The sequence below is a fragment of the Poecile atricapillus genome, chromosome Z, assembly GCF_030490865.1.
Source record: "Poecile atricapillus isolate bPoeAtr1 chromosome Z, bPoeAtr1.hap1, whole genome shotgun sequence".
In the NCBI taxonomy this organism is placed as follows: Eukaryota; Metazoa; Chordata; class Aves; order Passeriformes; family Paridae; genus Poecile; species Poecile atricapillus.
In genome coordinates, this window is record NC_081289.1 from 6,470,711 (window position 1) to 6,489,877 (window position 19,167).

Consider the following 19,167-nt stretch of genomic DNA (forward strand, 5'->3'; position numbering starts at 1 on the left):
AAGGAAAAGGAAAAGGAAAAGGAAAAGGAAAAGGAAAAGGAAAAGGAAAAGGAAAAGGAAAAGGAAAAGGAAAAGGAAAAGGAAAAGGAAAAGGAAAAGGAAAAGGAAAAGGAAAAAGGAAAAAGGAAAAAGGAAAAGGAAAAGGAAAAGGAAAAGGAAAAGGAAAAGGAAAAGGAAAAGGAAAAGGAAAAGGAAAAGGAAAAGGAAAAGGAAAAGGAAAAGGAAAAGGAAAAGGAAAAGGAAAAGGAAAAGGAAAAAAGGAAAAGGAAAAGGAAAAGGAAAAGGAAAAGGAAAAGGAAAAGGAAAAGGAAAAGGAAAAGGAAAAGGAAAAGAAAAAGAAAAAGAAAAAGAAAAGAAAAAGAAAAAGAAAAAGAAAAAGAAAAAGAAAAAGAAAAAGAAAAAGAAAAAGAAAAAGAAAAATCCTAGGACCTGGAAAAGAGGAAGGATACTGTGTCTGATAAATATTGAGAGCAAACATCAACACTTCAGTAGCCACATTCCCAGCTCGATAGCTGTGGGGTTGAGGCCGCCCCAGGACACTGCCATGTGTAAGTTAATGTTTAAAGATATGTGTGGGTTTAGGAGCAGATTACAGTACACAATGAGCCCTGGGCAAGCCTGAGATTTCTCCATTTCAAAACATAGGAAATGCTGTAAATACCATAGCAAATGCAATTACCAGAGCGTGATAAACACCACTTCGTTAGCAGAGACCACAGGAGGCTTCTCCTGCTTCAGACATTTCTGACAATGAGCAGGAACCAGAGGTCAATCCTGATGTCCGGACACAGAACAGGCAGGCAAATGCATCCAGTCTGGGATTTTGTTTTTAGCCCTTCTCTGTCCTGATGCTTTGATGGAAAGTGTCTGCTCCTTCATATCCTCAACATCTGTAATGTGTTTCATGAGCAATGACTGTCTGTAAGGACAAGATGCATTCCAGTGGCTCCACTGTGCCGCTGATTTGGAAGCACCAGGACATTTCCCATCAGTAGTTCAGGTGCTTTCAGATATGGGTTAAATATGAGAGGATTTTGTCACTGGATGTGGTTTTGAGCCATTTTTATTACAGCAGGCATGATTTGAGCACAAAGTATTATTTCCAGGACACATTTAATCGATGATTCTACACCTTTGGGAAAAGAATCAAGACTCACATTTGTTCCTCTGTCCTTTGAAACCAAGGCTTAAGAAAACACAGGCTCCATTAGGATTTCAAGGGACAGATTGTGAAGTGTTCACTCAACCCAAACAAAACGTGCCTGAACTTAAAATGTATAAAAGGACAAAAACCAAATCATTGATGGTAGTAACAACCCCTCTGTAGAGTCTTCTTTAAGTGTTTGTTTCCAATCCTGAGAGGCTTCCACAACACCAGCACTCATGTCGAGCATGGCACAGAGAACTTAGAAGTGATTTTTAAAAATATTCACTCCAGGTTGTCTTTTTTAATCCAGCTGATGGAGGTGGGCTTTGGATGCTACCTGGTTCCTTCTGAAGCTGCTCAGAGTGGGGGAAATAAACCCTCTCCAAGGAGAGCAGCACAGACATCCAGTTTCAAGAGTAACAGGACAGGGACAGGGTGCTCTAAAAGCCTATACAGCCCCTCCCAGAGCCATGTCATGAGCCATGCAATGACTCTTCCTCCAGAAGCAGACAGCAGAGAGGAATGACTTCTTCTGACCCACCTAAATCTCACAGCTTGACCCAAGCTTTGTAAATAATGGAGATTTTACCACATCAGTGGGTCACACATTTTGGTGGGTTATTTCTTCATTTACTATTTCCATGAGTTATTTTAATTTCCTCTCATTTACATTGTTATTTTTGCTTTGTCTCTACTCACAGACAACTCTCCAGCAGAGGTACTTACAGACTAAGTAAGTTTCTTTCCCCCTAGATAAGCCATGTACATAGATATTCTCACTAAAGACAACATTTATAGATCATAAATAAACTCTCTCCCAGCCAACCCAGAACTCAGAACTCTTTTAAAAAGTATGAGCATGTGGCAAAGGTGCCCTATGATTACTGTGACTAAGCCCCTTCCTCATTACTGCTCATCATCCACACATAAGGATGCTGCTTTAAAGGTGGAAAACAGCTTCCCCACTCTGCAACAAAATGGAACATTTTGAGTGGATGTGGCTGCTGTGTTTTTGCTTCAAAGGCTCTGAAACAGGATATCCTTCTTCCCCCATGTAAGAGAAATCAGGACTTAAAGCATCTGAATTTCCATTCCTATCTTGAGCCATTGTCAATACAAGCTGTTCCTCCACTTTGACTTTCCCTCCTTTCACTCCCCAGCCACCATCCAGTTAAGCAATTAACTCATTTTCCACAATAAAAAAATCTAATAAACAACATCCAGAAGAACATATTTGTGTTTGTACCCTGTTTAAAGGCTCTGGAAACACATGAAGAAAGCCAAACAGACAATTGTGCTCTGAAATGAGTGTACAGCAAAGACAAATGAAGGCAATAAACTCATTGCATTTTGAGGAAATGAAGAGGATATGAGATACTATTCACCTGAAGAAGGAAGCCAGACTTCATACCACCAACATGCTCTTTTTGAGCATAAACAACCAAACCCCAGCTTCTCATGTGTCACCCAGCTGAAAAAAACTCCCTACTCAAAGTACAGCACTACCTGTGCAATAAGGCTGGAAATCATGGGAGGTGAAGGGCACAGGATTTCAACAAATAAGTTTACCAGCAAAAAAATAGTTCAGACAGTTGTTTCTAATCCCAGAGGGCAGGAATCTGGGATCAAAAAGAATTGTCTCCACTGGACTGGGACACAGAGCCCAACACACCTGCCTTGCTTTTACCTCTGCAGAATGGAGAGTTCTCCTGCTGCCCCTGCATAGTGAAGAAGATAGGTCAGTTTGAGGATAGAGGATGTAAATATCAGCTTGCATTTTAGTCTCACATCTTGTCTCAATATAAAAATTGCACCAACATTCCCCCTTGCAGTTGCTACTGGTTCCTTACTGATCTAAGAAATGCAAAAATACTGCAGAAAAAGTCCATTAAGTGCTTTCAGATCTCAGGAAATACTGTTTTTCCTTGCTTGCTCATAAATTTTTTGGGCAGAAATTTAGACCTTAGTCATATTATTTTCTTTTTGTATTTTACAGTGTCATGGAAACTTGCTTCTCCCTCAGTGTATTTTCTCCTGCTGTCATTCCTTTTACAGATAACTTGACTAACAGTTGCAGCAGCCTTGTTCCAAAAAAAGTTGACAGACTGGGGCAGCAAGAGGAGGGAGTCACTGCATCAGCTGCCAGAGGCACCTGCAATGATTTGTGCAGAAATCAGCTGCAATTGGTCCACCAAAACCGTATGTTCCCAGTCCCTTGAAACCAGGTTTGTCACTTCATATTAGCTGCTGCAAGGGGCTGAGTGCTGCCAGGGCCAGCAGCCAAGCCAAGCCTGGCACCACATGGCTGCTCCTGGCTGAGCACAACAGGGCAAGGACGCTTCTCCAGGGGAATTTGGAAAGGTACTTGGCTGGTAGAGGCAGGACCAGTTTAAAAGGTTCCATCTGCAGCTTCCATTAGGGACTTGAACTCCTGCTGCCTCAGAGCCAACTTGGCTTGTCATTTGTGAAACTAAACATCAAAATGCATGGGCTGGGAGAAGATATGTCCCAAATTAAAAGATCTCCCTTCAAGCCACAATGGCTGATCTGGTTACAGACAGCATCACAGGTGTCCTGTCTGCCAGCTGCCAGCTGGATTTTGGTGGCCGTTGATTTTAATAAATGTTTTGCTCCATCTTTTTCTGTATCTATCTCACAGGTGGGTCAGGAGAGAAAGAGGATTTGAAAGAAAATACTTTCCCTGATTCAAGGTCAACTGGATCCAGCAACTAAACCAAAGGACAGGTCTGCCCACAGTGCCTGTAGGAGCATCACATTCATCAAAGAGAGATCCTGGTGCAACACTACTGAACTACATGAATCATCCTTTCCACCTGCTGACCAACACAAAGTATCAATTTGCACACAAAAACCACACAACTCATCTATAGACTCACAGATTTACAGAAGGGCATGGTGGCTTGCATAACTGGGTTGAACAACACATAACGTGTGTACTTCCATCATTAATTTTGGCAGATCTTGTTCCAGAAAACTCGCCTGAGACTCATTCTGAATGCATTCCCCAAGAGTTGGCTCTAGGAAAGGTCTAAGAAAATCCAAACAGGTGGAGAGCCATGTGCAGCCAGCTATAATGTTTGCTTTCCCCTCCTGCTCCCAACCCAATCAAAAGCCCTGGAATAGCCACAGTGTGTTACTGTGATCAGGATGCCAGGACTAAGATTTGAGCATCAAATCATCTTTCAGTGGCTCCCAGGCAAAGTCAGTACCTTCACCCTCTGAGACTGAAATGTCATGGGACAAGTATGATTTGTAAGCATGACTGGATTAAAAAAAAACAAAACAAAACACCAAAAATTAGTATTAGTATTAGTATTAATAATAATATATTTATAATTGATACTTAATAGTTAATAAATATTCATAATCATAATCATAATTAAACAAAAAAAACAACCCCCAAAACCCCATGATCTGCTTCTTTGGACGGCACATTCTGTTTTGCCTAGGGTTAGTAAGATGATACATCCACCTTAAGAACACTGGCCTCAACTCTTTTCCTTGGAGAACATGTCCCAGGTATCTGAGGAGCACCTTGAGTACACAAATCTCTGTCGAGGAAGGGGATTTGGCTGTGAACACAAGCTCTCTCAAGCATCCATTGCCCAGCACCACTCAATTTCACAGTCCAGATCCCCACCAACCCTTTCCCTGTACCTCTCCCTTCATCTTTCACAGTCTACATGTGGTGGGATGTCCCTTCTCACTTTCCCACTCTGGGAAGGCTGTGAACAGGAGGGCAGGAAAGCAGAGGTATCACTCACACACAGGGAAGGAGACAGTGGACTGAAGTCAGCCTCTTCACATCTTCTAGTTGCCACTTTTCCCATGACAGTGTCATCTCTAGAGGGGGTGGATGAGAGGGCCACTGCTCACTACAATGCTGCAATTGTCAGCCCACCTTCAGATATGGATGCTCAGGGTGGGCTTCAACCTTCCCACCGCCCCCTCTGAAGGAGGTATCAGCCCCCTCAGCCACTTCTGTGTTAGCACAGAGGGAACATGACCAGCTCAGTGAAAGCTCATGACCACTTCTCCTACCTACACAGTGCCTTTGCCCTTGGCTAAGAGGCTTCCAAAGGTCAGGGGCTCCCAAAAAAGCTCTCCATCCAGCTAAGAAAGCACTGCAGCAGGATTTGTGTCCAGCAGCCCAAATCCATCACTGCAAGTCTCTCAACTATGTCTGGGCTGGAAAGCCCAAGGGTATGGCATCCCTGCAGACAGCCTTGGATGTGAAACAGAGGAGGGACAACTAGGTCTCTTCAGCCCCACCTTTGTGTCTCTCAACATGCAGAGCTCAGCCTACAACTATCAACTGTCTCTGTGGCCACCAGCCAAATGAAGAACCTGAAAGGTGTCTTGTGGGCTGGGGTCAGATGTCAAGTTGAACTTGGCCACCAAGTTCAAGTACAGCAGTAGATAGCCTTGTGCCACAAAATATGGAATGATTTAGAGTGTTTGGCAGAACTTCATTAAAATGTGACTCTGGATAATTAAAAGCAGCCTGAAGCCATGTGGGTCTCCTTTCCCTGCCAATTCCTGGAAGGATTGCTGCTTCACCCTTTGAGGAGGCAGCAGTACATACACACACACACACACACACACACACACACACATACCCCTGGTTGTTTTGGCATTTCCTTGCTTGGCAAGCTGGAAACTGGATATTTTTAAGGATATTATGTACTTGGATGTGCCTGAGACACAGTCAGAGAGAGCTGTGCTCTGGACTAGTCTACATTGCCTGATAGGCAGCAAGTTGGTCCAGACACGTTCACCAGCAGCTGTGGCACACATTGGGGCTCCCCTGTTGGTACCAGGAGGGTGCTGAGTGGGGGTCTCACCTCGGCACTTCCTCGCCAGCACGGCTGCCATGGGGACCAGAGTTCAGATGGGTGGGGAAAAGCTCCATTTTCAATCCTAAATTCTGTCTGTTCACAAATGATATCAAATCCAAGGCTCCGTTATGCCGCATCATGCCCCCTGCATTGTGTATGAAAACCATTCAACCTACCCCCAACAGAAACAATGTGCCTCTAATAAACAACTGAAAACCAGAGAAATCACCTTATTTTTCTCCTGGGAAGCACTGCTCAGATCACCTACTGGGTGTTAAAAATATGATAAAGACCACACTCTATAGAAACATTCTGTGGATATGTTATTATGTATTCCTTTGTGCTCTTTTACTCTGCATTTTATCAGCCTGTATGCATGTGGAAAAATAGAAAACTGATAGGGATATGCCAATCAGAACTCTAAGAGTCCTCTATCACAGCCTGGGTGTGAAAATTCAGAAAAGAATCAATGCAATTTCTGTGCCAAAAGGCTCCTGGGGATGTTACCCAAATGTATCAATTGTCTCGTGGTCTTCCCTTGCCCCAGACACTCGTCAGCAGTTCTCCATTTCATCTGATATTGCTTACATGTACTCAAATTAAACACAGATCATAGGGAGGGGATATGCCCTGGGTGGGTTTCTAGGAGGAAGACAAAAGCACTGTAAATCACTACCAAAACAATCCAGAAGTGATGGCATTTTCTATCATGCTATTAGGCTCATGGAGAAACAACTTCTTTAACCAATGCCAGGGCAAGAAACCACATTTAAAAGAAGATTTTCAAACCTCCAGATACTGGACTTCACTTTAATTCTATTTTGAGGTCTTTTTGTACTTCCCTTGCCATGTAGCACTGTTTTTAACTGAGATTATTTTATATTTCCCTCGTGTCTTAAGACCAGAGAAGGGAGAATGTCTAATGTAGATCATACAACAAGCAAACACAAAAACTTGGGACATGGGAATTAAAGAGAACTGTCTCCACCAAGCCCAGATGCTACCTGCTCTTTTTCAGACTGCTTCTTCTCCTAAGACTGCTGACTCTGGACTCCATGACCAGCATTCTCCAGTCTTTAAATTCGTCTCCCAGAACTCAGAGCAGAGAGGGAACTCTGCAAGCACAGAAGCTCTTAACTTTAATAAGAGAAAAAAATACTACTTTTTCATTTTAATTTTGTGGATAACATTAATTATCCTGGATAGCACAGTTTTCAGCTTGTTTTTCCTAGTAGCCAGGATTTGCAAGACTCACAGAGCAGAGTCACTTTCGGCATCAGCAATGTCCATCACAGCTACCACAGGAAGACCTCTGGCCCATGCATCCAAGGCAGCTGAGGCTCTCTCAGGACATGATACTATTTAATCACTTCCAAAATCAGGCTGGCCTGAAAAATTATGGGGACTTCCCCAACTTTCCCTCTTTCTTCATCATCTCTGGGGGCATGTTATCTGAGAGATGGATGAAAACAAGTCCCCATAGCAAACATCATGTGAACAAGCTCTTCTCTAGTAGGCAAAGAGCTTTAGTACAAGCGGCTATTTCTCTGTGGCTTGTCCCCTTGTGGTGCCGTGAAGTGTCAGTGATGGAGACCCTCTAGCATTGACCTGGTTGAGAGCATCAGGGAAGAGACAGGCTGGGACCAGCAGATGTGCTGCTGCCTGCAGATGGACTCAGGGATTCACCCAACTCAGTGGGTCCCAGTACATGCACACAGGAGTTGCTAAAATACAAATAATTCTGAAACTCTGTCCTCTACTTCCACAGAGGAAGAATGTAATTTAATTTAATTTTTGCTTTGCACAGTAATGGCAAGGCCATTTATGCAATTACATTGCTTTTCTTATCTAGCTAGCTTTTCTGCTGCTCCAAAGTCTTCCAGGTGTCCCAGTCAGGTCATTAGTCTGTTACAGCAGCCATGGTGCCACCAGAGAAGATCCAAACCCAAAGATGCTAAACAGATGCTTGTAGACTGACAGGCTACCCCACTAATTACCTTGCTTTTTATTTGGGACACTGACTACTCTCATGAAAGCTCTATTATTACCCAGAAAAAGCTCTGGTGGTCTCTCAGAAGACAAGTCCATTCATCTAAATCAATTGAGGTAACAGCATGGTTGTGGGTCTGCTGCTTGAGTCAATGCAGGGAGACAGGCTTAATAAAAGGTACAGTCTCCTCCTGCAATCTCTGAGCTCAATTGAAGTTATCAGACTCCTTAATTTCCATGAGCTTTATCTCAGTGCTCTTGCTGTTGCTCACAATTGGGCCAGTCCCTTGTTGTGGTGTGCATGGGGTCATTTTGCAGCTCTCCTGCACAGATAATGGGGGAGGCCAAAAGAACAAATTTCCTTACCAACCTGTTGACAAAACCAGTTCAAGCCCCTCTGAATAATAAATACAAGTGCTGCTAGAGATTTCTACAGTCCTTACTGACACCAGACCTCAAGTCGCTTCTTGTGCAATCCCTTGTGTGCAAACAAAGCAACAAGGTCCTCTTTATGAGATCACACAACCCTGCAGAAGGCCAGGAGGAGAAATTACAGCTCCTATATTTGCACTAAAATGGTGAAACTCTGCAAGGGGGCTAGATTTCAAACACAATGTACTGCATCACCCCTTGGTTTTAGAAACAAGCTTGTGGAAATCTCTGTAATAACAAGATGGATTAAAGCAAGAGACCTGCAAACATCACTAAGGAGCTGAGACAAGATGAAAAAGTCAAGATGAAGCCACATTAGTATTTGCCTCTGCAAACACAGAGGCCAAAATGCAAGTGCCTAAAGAAATAACAGCAGGAGCTATCATTGCACTCTGAAACGGCCAGAACAAGCGCCTAAGTGAATTTATGAGATTGTGGGGTTATTGGAAAACTATGGAAAGCAGTATTTGGCTCTTAGCCCAGATTGCAAGGGGCTTAAAAATGCAGCTGGAATTAGCTTACAGCAAAAGCAGCAGGCCCAGGATGAGGGAAGTATTATACTCAATGAGATGTGCCTTGGGTCTGACCTCTTTTCATCACATGCCATGGGGCTTTCCAAAAGCTGAAAGCATTTTACAGTGATGGAAAAGGCAGGTGGCACATCCCAGTGCATGAAAAAGTTCCTGCACATCTCTTTGCTCTCTTTTGCATCACCAGACACACTTGCTGGAAGGAGGAAAAGGCTGTCAGTTTCCCTAGTTTAACCCCTTGGGCAGCCCAGACAAGGCTGCCTTCATGCAAGGAGCACTGCAGACAGAAGAGGTCAAGCAGGAAGACAATGTCAGTGGTCACTTTTGGGTCACCTGCCCCATGGCCAGCTTAAGCACACCCTGCAGAAGGGACCTTTTGCTTGGAGTAGAGTGACATAAGGCAAAGACATTCATCCATAATGGGATTTTCTGGCTGAGCATGCCAGAGCTGCAAATACAAATCATCATTGCAATTGCACATACTTCTAGCACCAAAATCTCCCTTAAAGTGTCCACCCCAGAAATATGTAAAGAGCAGGATTCCAAAAGACTTCTAGAGTATGAGATTTGGCTGTAAAAAGAAAATTTCATGACTCCTTTATTCCAAACCTCCTCTGGCCTACTACTTTCTAAGCTGTCCCTGCATGCAGCTGTTCCAACACCTGGAGGCAGGACCCTACCTATGAACTGGAATGAGACATTCATCCCAACTGCCTTCTGCTCTGACTATCTCTCCTCACCTCTCCTCTCTGACTGCACAAAACATCCATGATGTATTTTAAGCAACAATTTATATCAGTACATGGCAGCTAGTGAGATCCCTGACTCCTCACTATAGTATAAGCCTCATCAGACAACCTTCATTCTCTGTCCAAGCTCTTCCCAACTTGACACCATCACAGAACCCCTGCTTTGGATGTACCCAGGCTCCCAAACATTTATTTTGTTATTATATTTGTTATTTTTCGAAAACTTCAAGAATAATGCTCTGAGTTATGTTCACTGTCTGTGCCATGAAGCTGGCACACACCACACATTGCAGTTTAGGAGTCAGCATGGGGCAGCTCAGCTGAGCATATTTGGAAACAAATTGTTCACCCTGTGACGGGATGTGAGAAGACATGGTGACAATTGGGAAAGCCACCACTACATGTAACAAGGCAGAGAAAGAAGGGAAACACTAAAGAGAGCTGTACCTGGGAAGAGCTGAGGAACAAAGTTCTAATATTGCAGCAGCCAGAAATGTCATCCCTTTCCCAGGCTGGGGGACACAGGCGCCGGGAGCAGGCGCTCGGCTGGGCAAACACAGATGCAGGAGCTGAATGGGAGCACAGTCAGCCCCAACTATTTTTAACTGGTGCAGAGGAAGCTTTTACTTTTCATTATGAAGGCGAAACAAAGTGTCCATCAGTTGTGCTGAATTTGTTCACTTGACGGGTGGGGGTTGAAGCATGTAGAGCCCCGAGCCCCTGTCTGTGGGACCAGCAGCCCTAATCCCCCCCAGTCTGCTCCCAGCTGCGTGGGTCAAAGAGTGCAACAGCTGAAATGCACTTTTGATACATATGCTGAGGGTTGTCCCAACTTACCCTGGGGGTTTCTGCCTGCTGATTTCCATTAAAGCTGACCAGTGAGATTCACTGCTGGCATAAACAAGCACCAGCCCATCAAGATCCCCTGCATTTAGCTCAGCATGATGAAATAAACATTGCAGAGGCATCAGAAGCAGACACTAGCAGTTGGATCTGGTGGTCCCTCAATGCCACTTTGCTACCCTGGACAAAAATCCGTGTATTTGGCAGCAGCAGCACCTTTACTTGCCAAGTATGTTGCTTGTGGCAACGAGGGACAACTGGGGAGCAGGGGAGGGGGGAGAGAGGAGGCAGGGCTGGGACCAGAGCTCTCCACCTCCCCCTTCTTGCCCAGACAGGGTTACAGCTCTGCAATTTAATTGTAGGATAATTAATTTCCTCTTAAACATCAATTTCTGCTGCTGTCCCCTCACATATATTTGAACAGCACCATTCCACACTCCCTCCCCAAAATATCAGTAGCAAGAAAACACTTGCTCATGGGGCATCCCAAGGAGAGGAGCTGTGTCACTGGCCAGATGGCCACACAGCAGCTCAAACTGTGTATGCTGGCATTTGGCCAGGTGGTGAAAGGAAAAGGTTCAGCCAGTTACTGAATTCCCTGCATCCATCTCCCAAACAAGCCACTCATACATCTGCTGTCACATATAAATATCACACCTCAGGTGAATCCACCGAAGACACAAGTGATGATACCTGTCCTGTCCATCCTGACCTACAGAAGTGCTTAAAATGTTCTCAGCTACCAGGGGAAACCACCAGCCTCACAAAACAAGGTTTGGCACTAAACCAGCTTTCCAAGTTCCACTTTTTCAAAAGTATATGCACATCCAGAACATGCACACACATGACAACAGGTTGTTCCTTTCTGCCAAATAAGCATTTATTAAAATCCTGCATTTATTACACACACTACAATCCCATAAAGGGGCTCAGAAATCTCCGACAGTGGGCCTCTTTGGACTTTACATACGTTCTTAAGGGAGGATTGCCAAGAGGGTGAACTGCTTTCTGTGGCCTTCCTTGAAAGGAGAAAGACACATTTCATCTGTCTTGTTCAGAAGTAAGTGCTGGCATCACTCAAAGGAACTCTACCCTCATCACTCACATAAAACATGCCCTCAAGAGTCTATTTTTCCCCAGCTGCTACAAAGGCAGCTCAGGGCGATTAGTTCAGTAGATGTTTATGCTGTTATGTGGAGTCAGGCAAGAATAATCCCTTACAGTCTATCATGGTCCAGGCACTGCTCTTGCTACATGAGATGAACACAGGGGTTCAAGAGCAAAGATCTGCTCCTGAACATTTCAGCTGAAATTAAAAAATGAAGTCTAGAGATAGCAAACCCAGGAATGATCTGGGTGGGGGAGGACAGGATCACAAGTAATACTATTTTCAACCTATTGCTCATGAACAAGTTGATATCGAGCTTTGCTCAAATCCACTGGAAGCTAAAGAGGTTAACATGGAGGTCAACTTTGAAAACAGTTTAATATTTCCTCACCAGTGTGTTACTTTGCTAGTGATACTACCCAAGGAACGGGAAAATCAGGGACCTACTGCTCTGCATTCATATATATATGTCCACAAAGGACATGGAAATGCTTGTGCTCACTTTGAAAACAAGGACTGGAAAGCAAATGAATCCCTTACCCGGTTGTCCTCTTGAATCTCCCAGTCACTGGAGAAACTCAGCACATGCTGTGCCTGCGAGCAGTTTGAAAACTGGAAAAGGCTGGCAAACATCCTTCTATTCTCCTGGGTATCAGGGAAAATTGCCTCCTGGAAGTTGACTCCATGTGGCAGAAGAATGTAGTTCTCATCCATTCTGGAACACAGATTGCAAGCGCAGCCCACTGTGAGAATGAACAGCACTCTCTCTCCTGCAGAAGTCACCCGTCATGCTTCAGTGTGGCTCAACAAAAAGTCACACAGACTTTTAGCCAGCAAGTGGCTCTCAGCTCTCCTAGCACATAAGTCACCAAAATGACTATTTCCACCACAAGGACGGGATCAGGCAGCAGCAGTAGGGACCAAACAGGCTCCTTCCACCCTGCAGACACCTGTGAAACCCCAAGGAAGGGGTGAAGGAGGCAAATCTGTATTTTGGGCCAAAGTTTCTACTGAATTTGCATCACTTTGCCCTTAAGCCCAGAGTTTAAGTACTCCTTCAAGCAGTCAATAAATAACTTGTGTCAATAAAATGTGTTTAAAGATGTTGCTGCAGACTAAGCCCTAGACAGCATCAAAATTAGTTTTGTTATGCACCCAGTGTAAGGATATACCAAGTATTTCAAAACAAGCCACTGAGCAGTATTTCGCAAATGCTCCTGAATTAAAAGGTCATGGTGATGGCTCTGTTCCCACATTGTGGTTTATTTTCTTATTCTTTCGATGAGCCCAAAGTCAGGGTTTGGCTGGGACTCGGGAGAGTCAATGGAAAGCTATCGGGTGAGTATTTGGGAATGGGTTTTAAACTCCCATGCCAAACTTCGGCAAACAGGCGCTGGCTTCTCTCCAGCTCTGTGACCGTCCCGCCGTAAAAACAAAAGCAGCAGCACTCGCGAGCTACTCAACAGCAGCTCCCTGTGCATGTGCTGGCCGACAGCGCTGGAATACTATGGGAGTTTGGCGTTTCGGGTTTTTCTTTCCCTATGAAACTGCGAGTGGCAGCGCTAAGCAGAAGGCGCTGCGCGGAGCGCGGCAGCGGGACGGAGCGAGCCCTGCGGGCAGGAGCGGGCGCGCATCCCCCGCCCGCAGAGATGCCCCGGAGCCGGGATGCGACATCCCAATCCCTCCCCGGACCCCCCTACCCCGGACTCACCGGAGGAAGAAGAAATAAGCGTAGCCCTGCATGACGGTGTGCGAGTGGCAGGAGAAGTAGCCGAGGCCGGTGAGGTTGAGGCGGGAGCCGGCGGGCACCTCCAGCATGCTGCCCCACGCCTGGTCGCACAGCAGCTCGATCTCGGCCGAGTAAAAGAGGTCCCCGGCTCCCTGCTGGGGGCCACCGGGGGGTCCCCTCTGCCAGGGCAGGTAGTTGTAGGCGCCGTAGGGGTCGGGGTGCAGCGCCAGCACCCGCGCGTACACGATGATCGCGGCCAGCTCGGCCCGGCAGCCCTCGCTGAGCGGCCGCCACTCTGCCGGCAGCTGACAGCCCCCCCCGCCGCCCGCCCGGCCCCCCAGCACCAGCAGCAGCCCCAGCACCAGCACCGGCACCGGCACCGGCACCGGCACCGGCACCGGCACCGGCACCGGCAGAGGCGACATCACGGACGGCTCCGGGCCGGGGGTCAGGGGGGTTGGAGCGGGGGCAGGACGGCCCAGAGGGGCTGCGGGCTGCCCCGGAGGCTGCGGGGGACCGGGGATGGGCGAGAGCGCAGGGAGGCAGCGAGGGGGAGATGGGAAGGGCTGGGGGTGCAAAGGGGAGGGAGGGAGGGAGGGAGGAGTGGAGGGAGCCAGGGGCAGATGCCCAGAGGGCTGAGAGCCGAGCAGACAAGGGGGCGAGGGGGCGAAGATGCAGAGGGGCAGGGGATGTACCGGGGCAGAGATGCGAGGAGTAGAGATGTAAAGGGGAGGGATGGGAAAAGGCAGAGATGAGAAGGGGGCAGAGAGGCAAAGGGGAGGGATGTATGTGAGAGAGGTGCAAAGGGGGAGGTGAAAAGGGAGGGATACAAAGGGGAGGGATGCAAAGGCAGAGTTGCAAAGAGGAGGAATGCAAAGGGAAGAGGTGGACAGGACGGAGACTGCAAAGAGGGAAGATGTAGAAGAGCAGAGATAGGAAAGGCAGGCACAGTCCGGGGTGAGGGCAGCTGCTGCCAAACACTCTCCGGGCCCGGGGTGAGCACTTGGTGGCACCCAGGGCTTTGGAAGGTGAAGGTGTGGCGCGTAGGGTTTTAGAAGTGCAAGGGTTCCAGTGGAGCAGGCGGCTGTGCACAGCTCCGCTGGGAAAGAAAATCCTGGGAAACTTAAGATGTGTTTGTGTAGAAACCTGTAACTCTAGTCATCCACTTCTCCCACTTCAAATGAGGCTGGAGAAAAACTTGCAAGTGTAAGAGACCAGATCTTCCTGGCAGCCTGCATTCATTTTCCAAAATACATCTGATGAGCAAGGTAAAACTAAAAGACCAGGTTTCAATACATTTTTACTTCCCACTGCTTCGTCCTAGAACAGTCTGATGCAGCTTAGGGCTTCTCCAGCTTTTTGGCAGATAGCTCAAAGACTGACCCTCTCCCCACATACAAACTGCTGTGGAGCTTCTCCCAAGGATCCCTGGGGGCCTTGCACCACTCATAGCCTCCAACAACCTCTTTTTATTTCAGTATTCTCCTTTTCCCACATCTGATCTTACTTGGAAAAATAGTCAGGAATGGGCATGCTTAAAATCTTTTGGAGCTTTATTTTTTGTATGAGTATCATAGAGGCACAGTCACAGTTAAATCTCTCCCTGGCTGTAAAGGTTACTTGAAGTCTGTCAGCATGTCCTGGTTGGTTCCTTTAGTCTCACCCTCCATCTGTCTCCATCTGCCTCTCCAGCCCTCTACAAGGACTAGGAGCTCTTGGAAGCAGAAGGTGCTCTTTGTTCTATGCTCATGCTGCACCTGATATAGGAGGATCCTTGTGTAGGGCTGAGGTTTGAAATAATATGCAAAATAATGAATCATCAGTTGAATATTGATGAGTCAACTTCATAATAGTGAGACAAAACATCTTCAGTGACAAGTGACTTCCTCTGGTCATCAGTCTCATCTGTGTGCTGAAGAGTTTAACAAAGTAGTATTCATATTTCATGATGGCAAGATGCTACAATATATTTCATCATAGCTTTATGCATGAACAGCAAAGTTGGTTCTTGCTAAGAGAAACAGATTTTGACTTTTTTCCCTAAAAAAAATTCAGAATGGTAGATAGAGTTTTTCTAAATTTTTCCTCTGTTTCTCAAAGGTCAACAAATTGCTTTCAACTTTCAGGAAAAAGTTTAAAGGACAATTTTGAATTTTTTAAAGAAAATACCCTCAAGAAATCCTAAAAGACCAACAGGCTCAGTATTTCTTTAACGTTAACTATTATGAAAAACTGCTTTTTGCTTTGGAACCTGAAGGGACAAAACTGGTACACAAGGTTTCAGAGGCTCTTTCAGTAGGTTTTAGATAAATAAATAAAGAATAAAGAGTAAAACAAAGAATTAAGGCTGATGTTGACTTCAGATAAAGCTGAGGCAGTTTTGGAGGCATTTTGTGCAATCCAGTGTAAATGGAGGCTTTGATATGAACCTCAGGTTTCTGTTGAGAAATGGTATCTTGAAATACTGGCAAAGAATAGAGAAGTGCTGCAAGGGGTGGGAGAGACATTCAGCCCATCCAAGACATTCTCTCCATGTCTGTCCATGTCTTTCCAAGTGTTATGACTGGTGTCAGAGCCTGGCAGCTTCAGCCACACAAATCTTGTGTTCAGTGTGGGCAGCAACATGCGAGTGTTTATGACTTCAGTGCCATTGCTCTGGAGGCAGAGCTCTAAGAATCTGAAGAGATGTTTAAAACCATAGGTTGGGTGGTTTTGTCCTGGGAACTAAATTCTCAGCTTGTGTGAAATGCAGTTGCTATTTCCTCTGTGTATACATAAAAGATTGATATCTTCTGGCTAGTAAAGCCTCACATTTAACCTTCATCTCTGTTTACTGTGTGTTGCAAGTAAGTAATGGTCAACTGTCCTCAAGCCACCTTGGAAATATCTGATCTAAGCTGTGATCTGTTCTGCTGTTCCTCACATTTCATTTAGCTACCATATAACATAATTTAGCTGGGAGGGAAGACAGGGTGAGAAAGGACAGGCAGCTCACAAGCAAAATATGGAAGTCTTTCCTTAATGCTACTATTAATAGCCTAAACTGCTTGTATTTGACCAGAGTGTTTGAATCAGTGAGCCAGCTCAGAAAGCACAACAGCATTTGCTGGCATACTCTGATGCTGGCTGATGCTCTCCAAATTGCTTTTTGGTGGTGATCACCAGAGTGTGGATGCAAATAATTAATGTTCTGTGGAATTTCTCTGTCATTCTGCAGAGTGGTCATGTCAGCATTTTGAGGATATAGCAGGCATCCATGGAGTTGATTTCAGAGCTGGATGAGATGAAGGGGGCTCTAGCCATAACTCTGGAGCAGACACAGTAGGTGTGCAAGTCTGCACATAAAAATACCTCTCCCTTGGAAATGCCTGATTTCCTTGGTGTCTTCCATTCATGTTTGCTGATGTTGTGCCACTGTCACTGTAAGGACATGAGGTGACTCATCTTCTCCTGTGCCCTCTGTGACATGTCTCCAGCTGAGACCTCTCCCTGTCAGGAGTCTCTCTGGAGATTCATCAGTGTGTAACCTTTCCTGACCATACCAACAAGCTAATCCCTTTGCTGTTTCAGTTCATTAGCAGCTTTCAGATGGATATTTTGATAAAAAGTTCAAACCACCTACATTCAGTGATTTTGTTCTTAAATTTCACTCCACAGAAGCATCATCAATTTTCTTCTCTCTTCCTTCATTTCTGAAGTAGTGAAAAGTAACAGGAGCATCTGAATCTGTTCCAGGAGTCCTTTCTCTTCCAGCTCTAGATAATGAGGAATTAGTGACATGAAGTAAGGATTTAAAGCCCTCCCTGGAGACCACATCTTTCAGATCTGTGTTTGCTGTTTCTCTGCAGGGATCCACCGGCTGATCTGAGACATTCTTCAGTGCAGTGTGAATATTTTGTACTGTGAACTCAGCATGGGTCTGACAAGTGCTGTAGCCAAAACCAGCTAATCAGAGGAGCACCAATAGAGCCAATTACTGCTCAGGCTGCACTTTCAGCCACTCATGCATGTGCCACAGTTATTCATTCACTTCCTCTGCTTAGATAGTCTTCTAGACTTTGAGACAGGCTCATGATTTTCCCAGGCAGGAGCTCTTCAATTTTTTTCCACACATTTTTACAGATATTTAAATCAAAGGTTTCTCTCCCTGGGCTATGTAATTTTCTTTGCTGTTTCTGTGGCAATGTGGATGATTGAAACCTTTTATTAAAACATTGTTCTGCTCTCTTTGCCTCTAAAGTATTGACTGAGTTGAGTGTTAGTCCTGGTATCAAACTGGAGAGCATGGTGCTCAGTCTGCCTGCCTTTCTGGTGGGTATAGGTGATCTGAAACCTCAGCTCAGCTGTCTTTTATTTATATATCTGCACTGATTCCTTTGTAGTCCAGGGTACAAAATATCAAACTCAGATTTTTTTCCCCCATCCCACCACTCTTTAAATTGGGTAACCTACAAAGATGAGTATTTGGCTGTGCTAGTGTCCCCACAGGAAGAGATGTTTTTATTAGTTTCTTCTATCTATGCTTCTCTAATTTGAGTCATTCTTCTCATAGTGTGACATTTGGTCCATTGTAGTTAACTATTTTTGTACCAACACTAGGCTGGCTGATTCCTATAAAAAAAAAAAAACCACATTCCTTGGCCATAGTTCTTCATGTTTTTTCTTTTGAAGAGTAATCACAACATTGAAGAAACTGGACCTGTCTTTGGGGATCAGCTGGGAATACACTGTTGTCTCAAAGAGTTTGGAAAGATTTATTTTATGCACAGCAGTAAAAAGACTTTCTGTAGAATCAATGAGAATTCAAATGGAAAAGTGATTAGAAGGATGAGGTAGTTGGTATAGATGGAGGTCTTTGGTTATACCTTCACTGTATCTTTCTTGTCTCTTTTGGCCTTTACCTTTTCCCCTGTCCATCTAGACAGAATCATAGAATGGGTTGGGTTGGAAGGGACCTTAAAAGATTCCCTAGTTCCAACCTCCCTGTCATGGGCAGGAACACCTTACACTATACCAAGTTGTTCAAAATCCCATCCAGCCTGACACTGAACACTGACGCTGCTCAGGGATGGGGCATCCACAACTTCTCTGGGCAACCTGTTCCAGTGCCTCATCACCTCTCAGTAAAGAGTTTCTTCCTAATAGCTAATATAAACCTACTCTTAGTTTGAAACCAATCCCCCTTTTCCATTCTGCCCTCACTATGGTCACTGAATCCTGCTCTCCTTTCCCTTTCCCTGATCTCTGACAAACCTCACCAATTCAAATGCAGTTTCCTTTGGATCTGGACCTCTGTCCTGTTAGCTCCTACCTTAGCCTGGTTCCCTGACATCTGAGGACATCTGGTCCTCATCTCAGATCCATTGTGTCTAAAGGGGAACTGTTTTTCTCTTATCTACCACTTGGACTTACAACCTGGATGACATCTTCACTTTAGACTTCCCTCTGTATTCTCAAGGTCGACACTTTCCCTGTAGCCTCTCCCAGACATTCTCCCTTTCCTGCCACTCACAAAACAAAGATGCTTTTTTGCCTCATACCTGGAATCCTGCAGCATCTTTTCCTGAGCAGATCCAGCCTTGGCCCACCACTGTTTATCCAACTTATTGCCACAGCCAGTCCTCTTCCAGCTCATCATGACTGAGCATGTTCACCTCCCATCTTTTCCCTGGATTCCCTTGGCTACCTACCTCCTCCACCCTCTGTTTACAGAAGAGCTCTGAGGCAAGGACTTCCTTGGCTCCACATTTCTGCAGCATCTGGATCGTGAGCTGTGACTAC

The 19,167-nt window shown here is 45.3% G+C and overlaps 1 protein-coding gene across 1 annotated transcript in view; it reads right to left on the minus strand.

Moving 5' to 3' along the window:
- Positions 1 to 13,766, minus strand: part of LOC131572855 (coiled-coil domain-containing protein 3-like) — a gene marked incomplete at its 5' end in the record, with an annotated part of 35,661 nt that extends 21,895 nt beyond the window's left edge. Inside the window, 2 exons of the mRNA XM_058826253.1 lie at positions 12,198 to 12,372; positions 13,369 to 13,766. Of these exons, the coding sequence (XP_058682236.1) occupies positions 12,198 to 12,372; positions 13,369 to 13,766 (573 nt within the window). The remainder of the gene's footprint in view (positions 1 to 12,197; positions 12,373 to 13,368) is intronic.
- Between the last annotated feature and the right edge of the window lie 5,401 nt (positions 13,767 to 19,167).